At 41.8% G+C, this 22,024-nt stretch overlaps 1 protein-coding gene across 7 annotated transcripts in view; it reads right to left on the minus strand.

Annotated features, from left to right (window-relative positions):
* Positions 1 to 22,024, minus strand: part of TTC13 (tetratricopeptide repeat domain 13) — a 77,310-nt gene that overhangs the window by 34,563 nt on the left and 20,723 nt on the right. For 3 of the 7 annotated variants that reach the window (XM_040624142.1, XM_040624141.1, XM_040624140.1), the window contains 5 exons: positions 19,491 to 19,561; positions 9,838 to 9,903; positions 8,035 to 8,127; positions 5,237 to 5,353; positions 4,149 to 4,259 (listed from right to left, as the gene is read on the minus strand). In XM_040624142.1, the coding sequence (XP_040480076.1) occupies positions 4,149 to 4,259; positions 5,237 to 5,353; positions 8,035 to 8,127; positions 9,838 to 9,903; positions 19,491 to 19,561 (458 nt within the window). The remainder of the gene's footprint in view (positions 1 to 4,148; positions 4,260 to 5,236; positions 5,354 to 8,034; positions 8,128 to 9,837; positions 9,904 to 19,490; positions 19,562 to 22,024) is intronic. The other 4 variants (XM_040624144.1, XM_040624143.1, XM_040624146.1 and 1 more) reach the window with 2 other exon arrangements.

The following is a 22,024-nucleotide window of genomic DNA, read 5'->3' on the forward strand; positions in this document are numbered from 1 at the left end:
AGAACTCAGTCTAGTTAGAAAGCCAATTACTTAACCAGGTTATTAGAATACAAACTAAGAGCTACGACAGAGATACAAGTAAAAGTCTTGGGGAATAAAGAGAAAGGAAGAACTAACTGAGCCTGGGACAGCAGGAGAGGCTTCACGGAGGAAGTGGCAACTGAGCTGGTTCTGGGAGAACAAGGAGTTTGGCAAGGGAAGAGGGCATCGTGGACAGGGGGAACGCTGGTGCGCAGCGGCAGGGTGCTCAGCAGCGGTGGGGAAGGCGGGACATCAGGAGTGCAGGTGCATGGATGAGAGTGGGGGTGAAGGAAAAGATGTGGACCAAGCTGGTGTGCGGAGCTGGGGCTGTGGTGGGGAGGGCCTCTGCCACGCTCCACAGTCGGGGTGTCACCCTGCCAGCAGTGAGGACTGGGGGCTGTGAGTAGGTGCAGGACCTCACAAAACTCTTTAGAGATGACTGCCACGAGCCACAACAGAGCAGACGGGCTGGACAGGGGAGAGAGCAGAGCCCAACGAGGAGGTGGCTACAGAGGTCCAGGCAAGAGATAATGGAAACTCAAACTGAGACAGTGTCTCTGAGGACGGAAAAGGAGGGTCAAACTTAGGAGGTATTCTTAAAGGCCAATGAAGAATCTGCTGGCCATGGATACGGGGGATGAGGGAGAAGGGAGGGGAGAAAGCTTCAAAGCTGAAGAACCTGGGTAGAAGGTGAGAGCGTGAACCAACGTCAGGAAGTAGGGGGGACAGCTGTGGGGCAGGGCGGGGGTGGAAGGAGGTCAGGAGTCCAGCCGGGGCGTGGTGAGTCTGGGGTGTTTGTGGACGTCTAGGGGAGATGCCCGGGAGACATCTGCTGCCCACTGCACTTACAGCATGCTGGGACGCCACAGTTCTTCAAAGTCTGATTTCTCTTCAGCTTTTAAGAGTCTTTGGTTTCGGGGTTCCTGTCTAATCACTGCACAGCTCTCTACCTCATTCTGCCAAAGAGGGGACATAGCAGAATCAAGATCTGAAGCCACTGGGAACAAAGACACTATGTTTGAACGAATCAATCTCTAAGCACACAAACTGGCTGTGAGTTTGTCCGCACTGTGAGTGGGAGCATCGCCACCTTGACGCCACCATCATCCTGGCTAGTGGTGGGTGGCCATCCCTGCGCTTCCCTCATTTATTACAACAAAGAGAACGGTCTCAGGGAACTCTCAAAGTGAAGGCTGATCAAAAAATATGTGCTCGGATATACAATTTTTGAAATATCCTTACATCACAGATAAAAGTTTTTGCTAGGGAAATCCAAAATGTCTGCTATATCTACCAGATTGGACGGCTGCGACATTTGTCACGTAATATTGCCTAAATAATTTCTAATGTATTACATCATAAAGTAAATAAGCACACCACCCACTTAATTAATTTCTAAATTGCTTTTGACCTGAAGAGACCAGCTTTAGGATATAAAGATAGCTCCAGTTCATTGGTCCATTTAATATGTTGTCTCTACAGTTAACAAGAGAAATAAAGATATCTAAACTAAGTTCATTAATTTAATGAAGGCATGTCACCACTGACTCAGTTTTCCAATCTGTGTAACTGGGACACCCTCGGCTCCTTTTAAACTTCATGGGGATGCCGTTGGGATGAATGAGACAATACGTACACACTCTGACCTCCTCGGACAGCGGATCTATAAAAATGCAAAGAAAAAGTTCCCATCTATTACACACATTGATGCTGTGTTTGTGAGCACAGTGAGGAGGAGAAAGCACCAAATACTTTGGCAAGACTGGTTCACTGAGGGGCTTCTACTGCTTGTGGAACGAAAGTACTTTGTCTAGGTTCTCATCACATGGATTTGTAATAAACCAAACTGACTCTCAGCCCTTGTCCAATGTGTAGTTAGTGTCTCTGTTACAGCTTTTTTCTGAAAAATTCTCATTTCAAAGTAACACAAAGAGCCCTCCCTGTCCACGTTCCTAAACCCGGCTTTAGAGGCCACGGCGAAATCCTCTGTTCGCATTTGCTTACTTTAAAAACATTTTTTAACCTCTCAGTACTGATTGTTGGGTTTTTGTTTTGTTTTGTTTTTTGCATTTCGAATCGTTCTCCTCCATGAGATATTTAAGGCGTAGACTTCGAATATAGCATTGTGATTTTGAATTTTTTAATTTAAGGCAACTGAGAGAAGGTAAGAGGAACAGGGGGCAGATACAAAATAAGCTGGAAAAGCCCATCTGGCAGCTGCTCAAAGCGCATTTTAAATACCTGCCCTCCATGCCTACAGCTGCTGGTCTGAACCCCAGGGAAGACAGGAAGAGTCTCCGTGCGAACCACCCTTCACAAACTTGCAGGAAGGACAGTAGGAAGGAAATGTTCAGTTCCCTCTGGTTTGGGTTTTAGTGGATGGCAGTTATCTTTTTAGAGTCCACGAAACTGAGATTAAATGAAATGTAACAAAATCTGTAGTAAGTGAGACCTGATCTGTGCTCACAGCTCCTTCACACACATTATTTTATTGAATCCTCACAACCCCTTTGAGAGGCTGGGGAGCAGAATCGTCTCCACGCGACAGATGGAGAAGGAGTGGCTGAAGAGCTTAAGTCACTTGGCCGATGGTAGAGTTCGCAGGATTCAGAGGGGAAGCTCAAGCCAAGGCCTTCCAACTCCAACTCCAATGCCTTGTCCTTGAAATTCATTTACTCCCCTAGCACTTATTGAGCGCCTCCTACATGATAGGCACTGCCCATAACGCTGAGGATTTACAACATAGGCCTTTTTGAAGGTGAACTGTCCCTATCCTCCAAGAGTATGTGCACGATGCTCGGAACTACTTTCCACAATAAAATGCATGCTCTTTCCTTTCATCCTTCCCTGCCATGCACTATGGAAATTCTTCACAGCTTTCAAAGCTCAGGTGAAGAACAACCTATCTGGAAGACTCTCTTGACCTCCTACTCAGCATGAAGTGTTTTTCACCTCCAGAGGCTGACTCTCAGGCCAGCCCGTTTTCAATCAGATGGGGATGGGTCCCGCTCTAGAGCTCCAACCTTGTGCTGGCCGTGGGCACCGAGGACGCCACCGTGAGGACCAGAGCTCCACTCTGAGCTCCCAGCTGGGTGTCTGCCCCAAGGTACGGCTGCTGCACAACAGGTCCTCAGCACACTCAGGGCCGGACCAAGGGCAGGAGGCAGAGAAAGGCTGGAGGTGACACTGCCACCCCACATGTCAGTCGGCTTAGATGACACCTTTCCTGTTTCCTTCAACTCCTTCCCTGCTAACAGCAGTCTCCAAGCGGCAGCAGCATCCTGCCTGTCGGAAAGCTGTCTCCAGAACCGCTCCTGCAGCCCCCAGGGGCCCGATCAGGTCTCCAGCTCTAAGCTGGGGATGCTGCCAATGTCTCCCCATGTCCCTCTGCCCTCCCCAGCCACTGGTATGTCAAAATCCACTTCCTAAATGGCAGATTTGGTCCCAGTGACATACTTTCCCCCAAATCTAGATTTTGCAGCTCCTCTAGGCCTACAAATTAAAGTCAAGATGCTCAGCATAGCACCCTAGACATTTCGGGGCCTGCCCTCGGCACACCTGCCAGCTCATCTCCTTTACGCTCAAACCCAACTATTTGCTACCCCTCAAACTGGTTATATCTCCATGTTCTATGCCAGCACTCATGCTTTTCCTCTCTGCCTGAAGTAGCTTACTGCCCCCAATCCACTCTACCTGCAAGGCCCAGGACAAGGTCCACTTGTTCTCTGGAACCTTCTCTAACCCTGCAGTTTAAGTGAATCTTTCTCATCTCTGTTGCCAAAGCACTTTGTTCATATTACCTTTTTTTAGTGTGTTTACCATATGATAAATTATATGTGGAAGAAAACTTTATAAACTGTATCCTTTCTCAGTGTCAAGTGTGAAGAATTCTTTCTCCCTCTCACTAACCCTTTATCCTTTCTCCGCCAGCACCTTCCTCCAAGTACCTCCCACATAGTAGGAGCTCAATGAGTATGTTGACTCCAAGCCTTCCTAAAATAAACCGATTAGATGGACACGTGAGATGTCATTTTAAAACACGCCAAACAAAACCCCACGAAGGTCCTCCCCCTCGGGATAGAAAAGCAGAATCATGATACTGTATACACAGTACACAACACTTTCACCTTCAAAAGTCCTCTGTGAAAGAAAGTTAGACCTTTGTATAGCATAGCTATAGGCTGGTTTTTGTTCAGTTCTAAGGACTGCTGAAAGTCTTCGTGGGCTGTTGCATAGTCCTACAAAAAGGAGAGCGGGGGGGAAAATAAAGTAGTATTCATTAGACATTCGGACATTTCTTACTTCTGACTGGTAGAGATAAAAAAAAAAACCCAATTCATTCCATGCCTTTTTTGGCTTTAAAGGGAACATTTCATATTCATAAATATCAGCTGAATTCTCATCCTGTTTGTTGAAATAGTTGATTTGCTTAGGAAATTGATGGGGAAAACCCCCAAAGGTTTAATTTAAATAGACTGTCTCGACCACAGAAAGATTACTTGTAAAAAATAGTATTAAGGTTATAATCTGTTAGAGAAATTTTACAAATTATTTTCTGGTACTAGCGTCTTATTACACTGAATACCTGTAAAATAATTATGCCATAGGTCAACCTTAAAATGTGTTATGCTGAGATTGTTTCAAACCTATTTTCTTTGGCAACAGAAAATTGTTACTAAAATTATGTAAACCCACAAAAATAACTGTGGCAACCATAAATATCATTACGATGATAAAAGACAACCTTGCCAGATCTGGGTCACTTACATAGAGAAGCTACAGTCTGGGAAGCCACGCTGGTTCTGGTTATGGCTCTTGAGTGTGATACCCAAGGAAATTCAAACTGTGCCTTTCAGTTTAATAATCACGCTGATAACACACACATCCGTTTCCCTATGCTGACATTTGCAGAAAAAGCTGAAGTATAGTCAATGAACCAAATTCCTCTTCTCTCCCTCTCTTTCTGTTTGTCCCCTGAGTCTAGAACTCGTTACTGCTGACAGCTCAAGCAAGAAAATGTGCTCTTGATACTTAACATTTTTCTACCGGGTTCAATTTCAGCTAAAGAAAGTGCTTTTTTAACTGTCTTGTATCACAAACACAATATCATACAGCCCCAAACCCAAATCTGTCAAATAGTGACTTTCCGAAGTAAACGGAAAAGTGAACTCTTTATCATCACAAACGGGAATGTGTCCAGGCAAAACCAACCCACCTCCGATATGAAGTACAGGGTCCCCCGGTGTCTGTACAGCCGTGCTGAGGGCTGAAGCTGGATAGCTTTGGTGAGATCATTCACTGCTTCATTAATTCGTCCCAGAGGGGACAGAATCTATAAACCCAAAAATGTGATTAAGGGAGAAATCTTCCAGTGATCAACCCCAAAACTGCCAACGTTTTTGACTTTTCAATTCCACTTCACCACACTCCATTCACAAGATTGCTTTCTTAGCGGACAGGATCCCTGACCCCACATACTACATAGCAAGGTTCAAAGTCAACAGGCTGAGGCACCGTGGGTCTTTGTCTAGCCAAGGGGGAGGCTGATGCACTATAAGCACATCAATCACTTTGTCACGGTTTCACATTCTGGGTTACGACAGATGTTGCTTTTCTTGAAATGGGACCATTTTTTCCCTCAACCTCTTTCAAAACAAAATTTAGCATTTCAAAGTTAATCTGAAAGATAACTTTGAACCATTAAAAACAGAGAAATTGTTGGACACAGATTAGAGTCCTCCATGGCCTTTAGCTATGTCCTCTGTGGTAGTAAGTGCTGGCTGACAATGTCTAAGATTCCAGGTGTCTCATGAGCCCCTTCGCGTTAACTCTCAGCTCATCGGTCGCAATCTACAGAGCAGAAGAACATATGCCTGCAAGCTTGTCTGGGAAGCCCTCGTGATCCAGCAATGAGCTTATGCAGGTGACAATAACAACACAGAAGAGAGTTCAGAATGCAAAAGTACACCAAAAAGACATAAGAAAATCCAAAATGGGTATCAGTACGCATGCAATCAAGCTCAAGCATTTCACCCTGAGCCAATGTCCTGAAATTAGGGTTAATTTTGTTCTCATGACATAGGTCATTTCCATTAGGTCCTACTATGTGGTTTCCTACTCTGCAGGAACTTAACAACAGCAGAAGAGAGAGGATTCGGGTGGGCACATCACCAGTGGCAAGAATGACGGTTCAGAAAAAGGAAAGAAATGAATTAAGGAATATATACTTGAGAATTCAAAAAGCGTAGCGGTCTGGGGTTATATTTTGGAAGGAAGAACATCCCTACCTGGTTTATTAACCCCTAGGTACATAACTGAATTATCATACCCCAGCACAATAATCAACATGCATAATAATGACCTGAGTAACTAAAAAAGGTTAAATTATGTTCATTAAATATAGACTATTTCAGCAAGTATGAAAGAGAAAAATATCTCATTAAATAATTTCTAACATATATAAATGATATGCCATAATAAGCTGGAAAAATCACTTTGTATTGATACTACTGCCCAATAATGCCAGAAAAGGGGAATATTACTATATATATTTAAGATCATTGAAAATTACTTTTTGGATTACCGATATCATTTTTGGGTACACAATTAGCTTTTTACTAGATACACAAATCTTCTAAAGCTGCTAAATAAGTCTTCTTTCTATGTACACTTAAGTTTTTGCTTTAACATAACATTTTAACATAACATCAGAGTAATGGAGGGAAAAAGCATCAGCACCCCCTCGCCTGAGCAGATATCACCAAACTGGCCACCAAATGCTCACCATAAACACCAACAAGGTTCTGGTGCAGTAACAATCACTTAACCCTTATGGTTGTAATCCAAAATAGACAAGCGATAATGAATTATATTATTAATTGAGAAAGATTTTTATTCAGAAACCCAAATTCCCAATAAAACATAAAATTCACTTTAAGAAGATGAACTATAGAGACTATCATTTTGAGAATACAAACACGACACACCCAGTTTTAAATTACTAACACATTTAATGTTTTCTTTACTTCTAAGTTTTCTTCCCCCAAAAAGGGGGGAAAAAGTCATCTACCTATAGTTGAACTATGAAATCCCATTATGTCAGATGATTAAAAGTTAAGTTTTCTCCAGATTGACTATATTAACAAATTCGAAAGCATTTAATACAGTTGAATGAACAGTAAAATGAAATCTGGGTAGTTTACTATTATATTACACAAACGGTAAAATGAACATGTTTCATTTAAAAACATTAAAAGTAATGCGTCTCCGCACACCATTCTCCACCTTGTCCCCAAAGCCGCGGCCTCTGACTGGCTCTAGCGGCACCTGTTCTGCGAGGCCTCCGCAGACACTCCCACACCTGCCCCTGCCAGCCTCCCCCAGAGCCCCCAGACACGCCTTTCTGTGCCTAAAGAAGCACCTCCTCCAAGTGTCTCCTGTCACAAGTACTACCTGGTATTTTCACCACATTACCTCTGTTTCCACCTCAAGTACTAAGTTCCTTCAAGAACTGGTTGCGGTCACCCTCACCTGATCTACCTCTCTATGTAGATAAGTACGTCTCACAAGAATTCCATATAAGCGTACACACACACGCACATGCGCACACGCACGCACACACACGCACATGCGCACGCACACACTATGTGCACACTTCTAATGGTTATAAATTTCATTTTGATCATGTCATAGAGTTTTGCTCAAGTATGTCATATATATTTATAATAAACATGATATGTGATATATTTTTCAATGAACACTGACAGTAGTACATGTCATAACCACATATTTTTATACTAAATATTACTATTAAATGTTAAATCGGGAGTATCACTCAGCCCATAGTTTTCTAGTAATTTCAACCATGTTTAAAGGCATTCGGTACCTACAGAGGAAAACGCAATAGGTATCAGGGAGCTTTAAAATTTACAAGTAATAAGATAATAGGGGAAAAAAAAATCTCAGATTCAACCAGTCCAATAATGACAGAGGGAAAAAGAAAACCACACTCACTTCTGCTCGCTGTTCAAATACCTCTGGACGATCTGGTTCCAAGGTAATTACTCGGCTCAGTTCGAACAGAGCAAGCTCAGCATTCTTAATGTCCTTGAAAAGGCATTAGCTCAGTATAAGATACACTGTTACACAAAACCAGGTTGAATAGTTCTTCTGAAAAAACTAATAATTTAGTAATGATATAACTATGTATTGAGAAGTAAATATGAACTTCGTGTCTGTACAAAAGATCTTCTGGTTTAAATAAGTTATATTATAATTATTTAACTCACTCAAGTCTACCTGCCCATCAACAGCCCATTAGACCTGGCTACATGTGACCAGTTCCATGGTAGGACATTTTCTAAATTTAACCTATTTAAATATTAAATCAATGAATTTCGAGGGATGAGGATGTGGATGGACACCAGCATGCAGAATGATGCTGACCAGTGGCAATGTGGGGACAGCAAGGGGCCGAGTCAGTGTTAGTCGAAACCCCTACGCCCACACACCTACACCTTAGCAAGTCTAAGTAAGTTCTCTTTCAAATTTGCAGGTTATTCTTATATTAAAAATATGAGCATGTTACTTTTACATTAAAAACACATTAAAGATATAAGCAAATTTCATGTTGAGATATAAAATTAGAGATGAGAATTAGGAAGAAGCTTATCTCTGAACTTTACTAAGGCAACTTCAGTCATTTACTGATGCTCTCGCGTAACACTGTTTCCTTCCTAACACCTCTGTCATCCCCAAATCTGAGCTCATTCTCAGTCCTCTGTCTTAGAAGTATACAAATAATATATAAAATTTCTCCAATAGGACAGCACCCGAATAGTACAATTTTTTAAAATGGCAAAGACACAAAAGTGATTTTTCTCCCTCAATCATCATTTTATTTGAATATTTCTAATATACAATAAGACAACAGAAAAGTTCATGTATAATGTTCTAGACTGACAATATGGAAATCCGAATCTTAAGCTATTTCATTATTTACTATATAATCTCAGGAAAATCTTCATTTTTATACCATGGTGCCTTTATTGAGTTAAAATATATTTATTTTACTGGGGGACCTGGGTGGCTCAGTCAGTTGAGTGTCTGCCTTCAGCTCAAGTCATGAACCCAGGGTCCCGGGATCAAGCCCAGCATCGGGTTCCCTGCTCAATGGGGAGTCTGCTTCTCCCTCTGCCCCTCCACCCATTTGTGCTCTCTCTCTCTCAAGTAAATAAATAAAATATTTTAAAAAATAAAATAGATCTATTATAACCTTCTCTCTACATTCCCCAGAGAAATAAGGGGACTACAACAATATACTTATCTGGAGAAAGTATAATATACGATAACAAATAAAAATAAATTTTACAAAAAAACCCCCTTTTGTTATTTTATTCAACCTTTAAAAGTTGTGAAAAAAACTAAAAGTCTAAGTCTTACTGCCCTGTGGATACCTAGACTCCACTTTTACCAATGAATATTTCTTAGGAATTCAGTCAAGGTTTCATGCTTTCCTTGGTCTATGTCTAGCTCATCACCAAATAAAGTTTAGGCTGGCAAAGGCTGTCCTCTTGGAGTAGAAGGTGTGGTGAGACTGACTTCCAGAAGCCCTGGCCAGAGATTCCCAGTCCCACCCTACCCTTCCTAGGCATGTGATCTTGAGTACATTCTCTCCTGCCATTTTCTCATCTGGGAACCGGTGTGACACCACCGCATGTCCATCAGAGCTCAATGAACAGGGAGTGGTTCTGTCGGAGCCCTGGTCCGGGTCAGGTCATGTAGGCACTAGGGCAAGCGGAGCTATTCCATACTCACATGTAGTCCCTTCTTTCCATAGGCTATCCCTCGGCCATAAATTGCACTAACCAGATCAGGCTCCTCCTAGTCAGACCAAAACAGAAACACGTCAAAAACTATAAACAAAACAAAACAAAAAAATCAGTTTCTGCTTAAAGCATATTAATGCCCCAAGTGACAAGCTCTACTTTTTGCTGCCACCACACATATGTGGATACACGCAGTCCCCAACCAGAAGAGCCTGTGTTCTTGAAGGTCATTTGTATGAGACACATTAAGGAGAATTTGCATTAAAAAATACTAAAGAGAACCAACATTAGGGAGCCCTGTGCTAGTTTCTGTCACATGGTCGTCTCGTTTAAAATGCAATCCTCCCAACAACCCTATGATCAGCAGCATCTGAGATCGTGTCTCACAGGGGAAACGGAGGCTTGGGGAAGTAAATGGTTAGGAGTGAAGCACTTGGTAGTGCCTCTTCCTCGTTTGTCCCCCTCCCACTCATGAAGTAATCTGAAAAGGGAAGAACCTCTCGGTGCCAGCCCCATCGAGCAACAAGAAATGAGTCAACTCCACAGTCTGTTGGGGTTAATGCAGTCCTTTACACTATGTGTCAGAATAGGAACCAGACCCTTTCTGCAAGCCGCCCCAGGTGGACTAGATGAAACCACCCTCAGGCCCAGGGACGGGGTCCACTGCCCCGCCACCACCTCCCCAAACAGGTGGTATGAACCATCCCACCTCCTGAGGGAAACGCCTCTCTTCTACATTTAGCCTCTGCAATTTCCACCGCTTCTCTGAAGCCTTCCCCTACATTAAGAAAGAAGAATAAACGGCCTCTGGCTATACGTTCTGGGGTGAAACTCTTGACACTGCTAAAGAATCTAACAAAACGGGCGCCTGGGTGGCTCAGTCGGTCATCATCCCAGGATCCTGGAATTGAGTCCCCGCATCAGGCTCCCTGTGCCACTCCCCCTGCGCCCCTCCCCCTGCTCTTGCTTGCCCCCCCCCAAATAAATAAAGTCTTAAAAAAACAAAAAGCAGAATCTAAGAGAACAGTACCAGATGAGGCATTTTATAGACTTATCTACTGTTCAGTTTCAAATCTGAGACAGGGAGTCTGCCCCTATTGCAGAAAAAGACACATCAACCTCAACGACGAGTGAATGAGAAGGACTAAAGGAGAAGATGCCATATATTGGGAAAAAAAGGCTAAACAGTACACCTGTATCAAGTGGCAAACTAATGCTGGCTGGGCTGCCAGCAGACTGGCTCATGGTGTATAAAAATTGGAAAAATTCAAGTAAGCAATAACAGATCTCTAACTTCTCTTGAAAAATCAAAATGTGCAACAAAGATAAGCCCGGGGCGCCTGGGTGGCACAGCGGTTAAGCGTCTGCCTTCGGCTCAGGGCGTGATCCCGGCGATCTGGGATAGAGCCCCACATCAGGCTCTTCCGCTGTGAACCTGCTTCTTCCTCTCCCACTCCCTCTGCTTGTGTTCCCTCTCTCGCTGGCTGTCTCTATCTCTGTCAAATAAATAAATAAAATCTTTAAAAAAAAAAAAAAACCAAAGATAAGCCCATATTTTTGCATTCTTGTATGAAAAAAACAAACTAGAGCTAAGTATTGGCCACCTCTTTAGATGAGGGGCGTGTATTCATGAGTTTACTGGAAGCCCACCCATCACCTCGAGGTCACGACAATGCACTTTGCTCACTGAAGTCACTTCCCTGGCTCCACAGAGTTCTGTTTGGAATTGTGATTTATAACTTACACGTGACTGGCATGAAAGGCCCCATGCTATTCACTAAATGGAAAAAAGGACAAGTTAACAGAACCACAGAGGAACAGCAATTACTTTTATAAATACATATGATTGTGTGGGTCAGTATGTACACAGAAAAAAACGCTCCAAAATTCGAACAGTAATTTTCTGTTGGGAGTGGGATTGCTAGATGTGTTCCCATTCCACTTACTACACTGCTGTATTCCTTTTCATGGCTTAAAACAAAGGTGTATACATTTGTAATCAGAAAAAAAGATGTTTTAGGTAATATGCATTATAGAAAAGAGAAATTTTTAGTACAAATAAAAAATTTTATCAAATAAATAGTTGGAATATTACAAATTACAGAAAATTTAGAAAATCAAGAAAAGCACAAAAAAGAAAGTAAAGGGCACCCTATCATCCTGCCATGCAGAGATAAGATTTTAAACATTTAAATATCCTCCCTGGCTTGAAAAAAAAAAAAGGCGGAGCAAGTAGTTTGGAGGGAGAGGGATACAGGTACAGAGGGAGAGGAGGAGCAGGAAAAACAGCGATCCGATGAAGAAATAAAGCGAAGACTGACTTCATGTGTTTCCATAGCAACTGTGCCTGCCAGGAGACAGAACACAAAGAACAGCCCCTCGTCCAGGATGGGGCAGGAGCAGTGAGCCCACACGGCTCTTCCCCTGTGAGGATATTCTCTACTGAGAGGAACACCTACTCTCAGATTTGTAACATCTCAAAACAGACTACCTAAGAATCTTTCCTCCTAAGAGTGAAAAAAAAAAAATTATGATGACCAAGGGGTAAGTTCGAAAAAAGTGTACTTAAATAAATAGTTCTTCTACCGAAGTGGCATCTCTGTACACCCTGTGCCAGGGCCAGCCACTCAGGGGGTCATCCTCATCTCCCCGCCAACATGCCTACTCAGGAAATCCCAGCAGTCTCACCTCTGAATACACCTGCTGCTTCCCCCCAACCCCAACCCGGTGCACCAGGCACTGCCCTGTTGGACGCCTCCCTCGCTCACTTACGCTACTGCAACCAACTTAACCATGTTCCTGTTCCTCCCATCTAGTCTCCAGACCCACACTACGAGTCACCTAGCAACGAAGTATGATCATGTCATCCTGGCTGAAGTTATTCCTAGGCTCTGCAACACCTCCAACAGCCCCCATTCAAACACATTTTTACTCTAACCCACAGTTTACGTTGTAACCCAGTACACACATACATACATACACAACATGCACACACACACATACACGCATCAGAAATAAAAGTTGCACTAAGTCAAACCTAGTCTTACTATTTATAATGCAACCTATTTTCTATTCTAGTGTATTTCACTTTTTAAAAAGTGCTAGTCTTCACTTGCCAATCAATTTCAGTCCCTACTAAAACGTTGCAACCACTATTGGAAAAACAATGAGGTAACATCTAAGTGCTTTTGTAGAAAATACCGATCATTTTCCTGCCTTACTGTTGAGTCTCATCGCCTTCCATCTTCCAACCATAATTCATACTCTAGAAATCAGCATTACTTCATAGTTCTCTAGACACAAGCTCTCCCAAGCTCAGGGCATTGTAGATGCTAGCCCACCTGCCCGGAACGCCCACCCACTGCCTCAGCTCCAACACTATCTCTCCTCTGACTCCTTCCAGACTCCCCTGGAAAATAAATAAGCCTCAGTTCCTACTACATGTTGTATGGACATTAGTCACTCAGTCAACAAATATTTACTTAGGGCCAGCTATTAGCTATGTCCGGTTCCATGTGCTAGAAATACTACAGTAAGCAAAAACAAGACAGAAGGCAAGACTCTGGCCTTCCTGGAGCGTAGCCAAAGAATCACAAATGTAAATGTAAAGTTACATCTTTAGTAAGCACTGTAGTAGTAAACGGTGTTTTTGGAAAATGCATAAAGATAGACACGGTTAGGAAGGCTTTCCTGAGGAAGAAGTACTTGAGCTGAACTGTGTCAGGGAGTGAGGGAATCTCAGAGCAGCTGGTCCAGGCAGAGGAGGCCCCAAGGCAAGCAGGGAGCATAGCATCTGCTCCAAGATAAGGCTGGAGAGGTAGGCAGGGACCTTCGTAAGGATTTTAATCTTTAACCTACAAGCAACAGCAAAGTATGTGTGTGTTTAAAGTGCACATGTATGGAAGGCGTACATACGTGTGGAGGGTATGAAGTGAGAAGCCAGGAAAACCATGGATGCCAGTAATCTGGCAGATAACATGGCTTGGCTGTAGTGTGAACAGAGCCAGGAGAAGTGGATGGACGCCAGAGGTACTTGGGAGGTATCCAGCTAGAGCTGGTGCTGAAGGAAGCACACAGATGTGAGGAGCAGTGGACTCATGTAGCCCTGTGGAGAGGGTGCCACACTGATCTGGGCAACACTGGAACACAACTCGGGATCCTTTCTCAGTGTTGGGGTATGTGGAGGGATCTGGGAAGAGCGTGCAGTCGAGCTGAAACCTCTTCATGGATATAACTCCATTAAAGTAATTCTCTTCTTATTATTTTGCATTTGCACATTTGTCACCCACGGGCACACAATATCGAGGTAATGTCTTGTCATGTTTGGCTCTGTGGCCTCTAGCACAGTGCCTGACACATAAGTCTTACTATATCAGTTATTAGCCAGCCACAAACCCTGGCCATGTCCTAGGCAGCTAAGAATATCTCAGTGCATATTAAAGACATCAGATCAAAGCCAGCTCAGCCTGGCCTCTTCTCATAGGGGAAGCAAGCGGACGAGCTGGGCGGAAACACTAGGGTAGTCATTGGTAGAAAGCCAGATCCGGTGGTCGGGAAGGCAAAGCTGTATGACGGATGTGCCCCAGGGGTGGCTTCAGGTGGGTCGCCTGCTGTGGCAGCTGTACCGTGTTTACGGCAATACAAAATGTGAAACTTTTAACAAACAGCCATTCAAAAGTTTGCAACAGTTAAAATATCTGAACACTGACAACTTCCTGCATTCAGCAATCATTATTTTGGCTCTGAGGATTTTATGTGCAGCCCCCGCTGGCAGAGAGCGCCATGGTGGCCCTATAGGGCCTCCCCAGCCCTCCCTCTGGATCCCCCACGTGGTCTCATCATGACCACAGCAGGGATTTTCCATTCTGCCAGTGACAGAATCAAGAAAAGAAATAAATCTATTATTTAACAACAACAGTAATGATATATCCTTCTATGCTGTTGAAAAAAATTCTAAAAAGAAAGAATAAATTAAACACAGAAAACCTAAATAGGTGTATCTGTAAAGGATCATTGTGGTTGTTATCTCAGTTATAATCTAGCATTAAGATTTCCTAAAGGTAAATGATGGATTTGATTACTTTTCTTGATTGATATAGCTTTATTATTCTATCATTGGCTTTGGATGTTAACAAGAAGTCAAGACTATTTATGAAATGTCATAATGAATTGTATTTTCAAATAAAAGCCAATGTCTATTTCTAAAAGCAAACTGGGCTCAGAATATTCATTTTTCAAAATATTTCTGAGTATATAAGTCTAATAATATTTACATTTTATCAAGTGTTCAGAATTTTAAACGATTTGAAGGAAAACTAGTATTTCAATCTTCCAATATTACTTTATGCAAATGCAAAATCATGGTATAATAAGACAGTTACCTTACTGGAGTCATGTACACTTAGATGTCTCAATTCCCAAGACATCGATCTTTTCACATCCAAAAAGGCCTAATTTCCTAACCTCATTATACCATTTATATAGTGACTTTAAATTTTATAAATATTTATTTTTCCACCACCAAGGCTGGCTTTTTGATTAGAATTCAAAAGTCACTGGATTGAAGACAAATTAAGTCAAAAAAAGTCACCGCACGGCAATGTAATGAGGATTCCGTTTTGCCCAAGTGGCAGACCCATGTACCTAATTACGAGAAGGATGTTTACAAATGGTATGCAGAGTCATGTTTCACACTTTGTCTGCTAATGTAAAATAAGAAACAAACATTTTTATGAATTCAGTTCTACCCGAATCAGATGAGCTCAAGGTCACACAATTAATAACAAAGATCTTATTCGATTTTTGCAATACTCATGTTTCTGAGCCTTGGAAGGGGACCAAAGAAGCATGGCAGCTGGGGAATGGTTCCACTTTCCAAGAGCACTGTCACCGATGCACTGACACGGGAGGAAGGACACTGATGTACAGCCAACACGAATGCACAAGCTTTTAAATCAAGAGTTTTCAGTGCAGTCTGACAGCTCCATTAAGCTTTGAAACTGTGTTCAGTTAGAAACCCCGAGGAGCACTTTTTTCCTTCATAGATGTACCAACTATCCCGTAGTTAAATAACTACTCAAACACACAGCTCACAACAACAGAGACCGTGGAAATATCATCTAAGTTTGCTCCTCGTGGTACAGCTAAGACAAAAGCAAGGTTTCAAAGCTTTACATCAAAAGGTCATTTCGGAATGTAAGCAGTCCTCATGCGCAGATCCCAATGTCACATTACACGATGTTATAAAAATGGTGACTCTAATACAATCGAGCTCTCATGGTGCCATTTGTTTTCAGCTTCCTAGGAATGGAATCAGATTCCACACTCTGCTGCTGCATACTGGAAGTCCCGGGCTGTCCAAAAGAAAAGTTTTGTCAAGTGCTCACGAATTCAAAAACCCTGAAAAGTTTGTGTGCCAGGAGCTGCCACTGCAGAGTTGCTAGAGACCGTTGGCTGGCTTAAAGATACAGAGTTTCTGCAGGTGTGGAGGGCCCTACAAGGAACAGGTGCACACCCAGCGGCAGGTTCTGCGGCCATACTCAGGCCGGTCCCAGCGTGGAGAGGGAAGGGCGGCAGGGTGGCAGCCACACAGCAGGGGTGAGCAAACCACCCTCCTGAACCCTGGCCATGGAAAAACATTGCTGGGACAAAAACCAACGTCATTACCGCAAGAAACAGTGCCACTACATTCGCCAGTAAAAGAAAAGGAAGAGCAGTTAGATTTAAAGAAAGATCATGTTTTTAAAATACAATTTGAAGAGGCTGACTTCTGCAAATTCTGATTCATGGTATGAAAAGAAGTTTTAGTCAACTGGGGAAAGAGCACTAACTCTTCTTTGGATACTGGCTACCCCCTACTTGTGCAGTTTCTTGATGAGTTTGGCTATCAAGAATTTGAAGAAAATAACGAAAAGCTCTTAAATAGGAATCATGTGCATCACTTTCAAATATAAAACCTAACATGGAAAAGTTTTATCTGGAAAAGCAGGACTGAGCTTCTTATTAAAATTTTTGAACAGGGGCACCTGGGTGGCTCCGTCAGTTAAGCGTCTGCTTTTGGCTCGGGTTGTGATCCCAGGGTCCTGGGATCGAGCCCCACGTCAGGCTCCTTACTCAGCAGGGAGTCTGCTTCTCGCTCTCCCTCTGTCCTCCCCCCACTCGTGCTTCCTCTTTTTCTCTCTCTCAAATAAATAAATAAATAAATAAAAATCTAAAAAATAATTTTTAGAAAAGAATTTTTTTAATAAGAATGCCAGCATTTTTTTATCAATCATTATATCCCTGTATTTATCATAGTTACATAACACAAGGAAAATGTGACAAATTTTCACCGAGCCCCACCGGATGCCTCTAAATTTGCTTCTGTTGACTCCCGCGGGTCACGCAAACAGGGTTTTCCACCTGTGTCATGATGTGGAAAACGCTGGGAAGCACCAAAATAAAGGGAGAGAAGACAGAAATCACCAAGAAAAGCACCTGCAGGAAAGCCAAAGGTGCTCTTGTTCTTATATAAAAATATGTTATAAATGGTCACCCAGCTCTGTCTTCTGTGGGCCAGAAGTATTTGAACTTCTACTGCTCCCCATCCTCTGTTCTTGCCCCCTCAACATCCTGAATCCACAGAAAAGGAGTCCCACCTTATAAACCGCATATTCTCAAAGAAAAATGTCCCACTTGCAAGCAACCCATTATACTGCAGATTGACGAGCACGCTCTATCAGACTTCAATATTAACACCTTTTCTTGGCACAAAGGGAGAAATTTTGATCTACTTTCTGAATGCAGTTGCAAGAGAAAGGAGTTTTACAACAATAAATGGACAACACGAGGGATAGTATAGAGCCATTAAAAGCATAAGATTAGAGAGAAATACTGAAAAACAGAGTATAAAATTCAGTGGAAAAGTAATACAAAATAGTAGACATATTCAGATTATAAAACACAAATGCAAACTTTGAAAGGGTTATAAGCAAAAAATTTCAATAATGGTGGGGTGGCAGAATTAGGAAATTTTTTATTATTTAGAGTTCTTTAACATTTTTATATTGCTCTCAACTACGACAATAGTATTTGTCAGAAAGTTGAATGCACTGGTAATATCTTCAAGCTCTCACTGTTTTCTGCTATTAGTTACCACAGATTAACCAACATTTCTCCTATAAATGTACCAAAACCTCCCGTTCAAACCAGGGTCAAGTGTTCACTGTATGAAGTGCTTGCTTACCTTTTTAAATACTGCAGTGTCTACCAGAAAGGCGATTTGTAAAACTACTGATAATCTACCCTTCATACTTTAAACACCACTTAAGACTGTCATTCCATATGAGCACTCAAACACACAACCGGGTGGATCTGAGGACTTCAAAGTAATCACTAAAAATATCTGTGATTTTTTTGAGAATGAAGACAGAATTGTCAATATAATTAATTCTATGTTTAAAGAAGAAAAAAAAGTAGAACACGAATTTCAAAATTGATATTTCAAACGAAGTTTACCTGCTGGATTATAAATTATCTGTTTGTTCTATAACTAGGAATATGCTAGAATGGTACTTTGAGAAGCTAAAATTAACTGATCACTTATTATGTGCCAGGCAATGGGTACTAAGGACTTTATAGAATATTTCATTTAAACGTAACAAGAAGGGGCGCCTGAGTGGCTCAGTCATTAAGCGTCTGCCTTCAGCTCTGGTCATGATCCCAGCGTTCTGAAATCAAGCCCCGCATCGGGCTCCCTGCTCAGCGGGAGGCCTGCTTCTCCTTCTCCCATTCCCCCTGCTTGTGTTCCCTCCCTCGCTGCCTCTCTCTCTGCCAAATAAATAAATAAAGTCTTTAAAAAAAAAAACCTAACAAGAATATTTTTGGAGGTTATGGTTATTATGTCCATGAGCCAGGAGATAAAATAACTTGCTAGCCAGGAGCAAGGGGGAGTAGACATGGGCATCTTCAACTCGAAAGACCACATTTCTTCACTGTAGTCTACTGCACAGACACGTCGACAACTATCAATAATGGTCAGCACCACAAGAGCACTTAAATAAAGATAAGGGATATAAGGCCAACAATGTAAGGCTGCATTACGGGTCTCCCTTGCAACTCTTAGATGTTTGTTCAAGCCTTTTATCTTAGCCAGATTTTAATACGGCCATCAATCAGAAAAGGCTTAGTACTTCCACTGAAGAGTCCCACAATTACACTTTGTGGCGAGAAATAAATCCACGAGTGGAACCATGCAGATCAGCTCCTGCATGGAAAGTGAACATATGGACGTCCAAGAATTTCCAGCATCCACATCTTCTGGGAGATAGCATGGTAGAGAGGAAAGTGAACTAAAGCTAGCTTTTTTTTTTCTTTTAAACTGCATTTGGGTCCCACGTCTTCCAGCTAATGGTGGGGAGACTGTGAGCAACTGTTTGACCTCTTTTGATCTCACTTTCCTCACTTAAAACAAAGTTAATACTGCAAAGATTAAACGAGAGCACTGTTTCAAGGCCTACTCCAAGAAAGTGCTCAGTTGGGACTGATTTCCTTCACTCTTATGTGATCCTAAAAGCAACGCATTCTTGCAGCGCCTTAGCTACACATAAGTCCAGATTTCTGTCATGACTAACTTGAAATTTCATAATTACGGAGAAAAATTACCTGAAGCATTGTTGAAAAATGTCTTATCGCTTCATCATAGAGTCCACTGCCAATCAACACATAGGCAATAGCTATGAAACAAAATACAAAAATATTAAAGGAAAGAATGAAGGATCTCTGAGTGGAATCAGTAACTAAATTCTTGGCTGAGTCCTAACTTGCAGCTCTGGGGACCAGAAGCAGTTAAAGAAAACCTGCAAGTTATAAGATGTACTTGAATTCTTCCACCATTCGGCACCTGGTATCAGCCTTCCAGCGCTCTCAAGATTTAAATTATTAAAGCCATCCATAAAACATTGCCTATAAGAAGTAATTATCTTTTTCTAGGCCCATCACTCACTTTCAAATATGAATAACCTTTATGATGTCTCCTGTCAATACATCAGAAGAGCTAGTAATGAGCCTGAATAAAGCCCACATAACATGGCAACGTGATTTTACTGTGAAAGTTATGAGAAATACCCAAATAGCCTCAAAAATCTCAATCCTTGGGGGTTGCTGAACTTACTGCCAGTTACTGAGTAAGAACAAAAGCACAGGCTCCAATTAATATATATTAATAGAATGCTTAATTCACACGACTGCAACGCAACAGTAGTCTTTTTCCTACCTCTTCTGTTCAAAATACAGTCAAAACGCTACTCAAAATATACACTAAAGATAAACACGTAGTTTCTGATCAAATTGTGTCAGTAATTGGTATTTTGAAATTAGAGCCATGACAACCTCTTAATACAAGGCAATACTTGGACTAAATTTTTTCACCGGTCCAGAATGCAATAAATTATTGATAGTCTAGATTACATTTCATCTATAAAGTTTGCCCTAAATCCCCAAATATCCCTGAAAAAACTGTATTCCTCACTCAACACAATACTATTCTGATCATATTTCTTTGCAAAAAAGCTTTATCACAATGCTCCAATCCTAGAGGTGTTCAAGGAGACAGACCACTAAAAGTTTTACTGGCGTGAAGAGCTGAAATTTCCTGAGAGTTAAAAGTAGTAAAAACATTCAATGTAGAAAGAGACTTAGAGTGTCCCCATAACTAACCTGAGAAAAGTAAACTTCAAAAGCATTGAGTGTCATAATAAGACAAGAGCTTTGGGGGCATTCGTCAAAATAAAGAGGGCTGGTTTGTCGTAATTTCTTTGAAAAGATAAATTAAGGTCAAACTCATAAGTGGAAGAATAAGAATGGATACATTCAGATGCATCAGCTAACAAGGTAAGCAGAGACACCTTTGGGGAGAGGCCAGGAGTATTAGCAGTAAGAACAACAGTGACGGCTATGTGCATGGCACTCTGGACATTTCCATGTAGTAACTCATTTACTCCTCGATCACGATGAGGCAGGTACAGTTATTATCCCCGTTCAAAGACAAGGAGATGAAGCATAGTGCAGTTGAACAAACTGTCCAAACACAGTGTACGGTGAGACAAAGGATCCAGGCTGCCTGCTCTGAGACCCACCCTAACACACTCCCCTGAAATCAAGGCTGTACCAAAACTGCTGTGTATTGGGCTGGACTGCAAAAATGGTTTGAATTTCTGGATGATTACATGAACAGGGATGGAAATGTAAACTTGTTCTTCTCTGAAGGCAGGAAGATGGCGATATATCAGAAAGCCAAGATCTGGGCTTGGCTCTGCCAGCCACCAGCAGGGTGATCATGGGGACCTCAGCCATTTCTCCCTACTCTCCGGGTCTTGCCTAACAAGCCTGTAGAACATCTTCTAACATTTCTTTCAGATCTAAAGTTTTAGAATTTCCTATGTCTCTCCCCACAACCAGTAAATATCTGTGGAATGAACAAATGAATAAGTGACCTGTAAAAATGGATACAGTTTTTAAGAGATAAATATGACTGTACTTAGGATCATGTTTAAATTGTTCTCCATGACTAGGCTGCTGAACTCCACTACATAAAATCAAATGCAGCTCTCAAATCTTTCTATCTAAAAGTAAACACTTTTTTGAGAAAAAACCCGAAACTATCCATTAAAAAAAAATCCAAATCTTGCAAAACTATAAATAACTATTAAGATCTAAATTTTGTTATGGCAGTCCAAAGACATAAAGAAAACACTGGAATTCTCACAGAAATCATTACTGCTCAGCAATTCCACATCTCCCAGCAACACATGTGTCGACAGAAGCTGCTCTTCCAAGGAAAAAATACTGTAATATGACAGATCCTAAGCCAGCTCAGGGCATAGAGGTCTAGTAGGATTAGTCTTAGAGCATAGAACAGGCCTGGCACAGCCTGGGCCCTTAATTCATGACTTAATAAATGAATATGGGGCTGATCAGAACCCAAGGACCCCAGAAAAGACCAAATCTGATTTCTTAACAGGTAATTCTCAAAACCTACTCAAAGAATATCACCAAAAAGTGATTAATACTTTCAAAATAGTCAACTCTTATTTGCACTAACAGAGCAAAGGAGCCAATATAAGAAGTACTCAGTATTTTATTTAAGTAAGCTCTAGGCCCAATGTGGGGCTTGAACTCACGACCCCAAGATAAGGAGT

This window comes from Ursus maritimus, unplaced genomic scaffold (genome assembly GCF_017311325.1).
Source record: "Ursus maritimus isolate PB19 unplaced genomic scaffold, ASM1731132v1 scaffold_7, whole genome shotgun sequence".
NCBI classification, from domain to species: domain Eukaryota; kingdom Metazoa; phylum Chordata; class Mammalia; order Carnivora; family Ursidae; genus Ursus; species Ursus maritimus.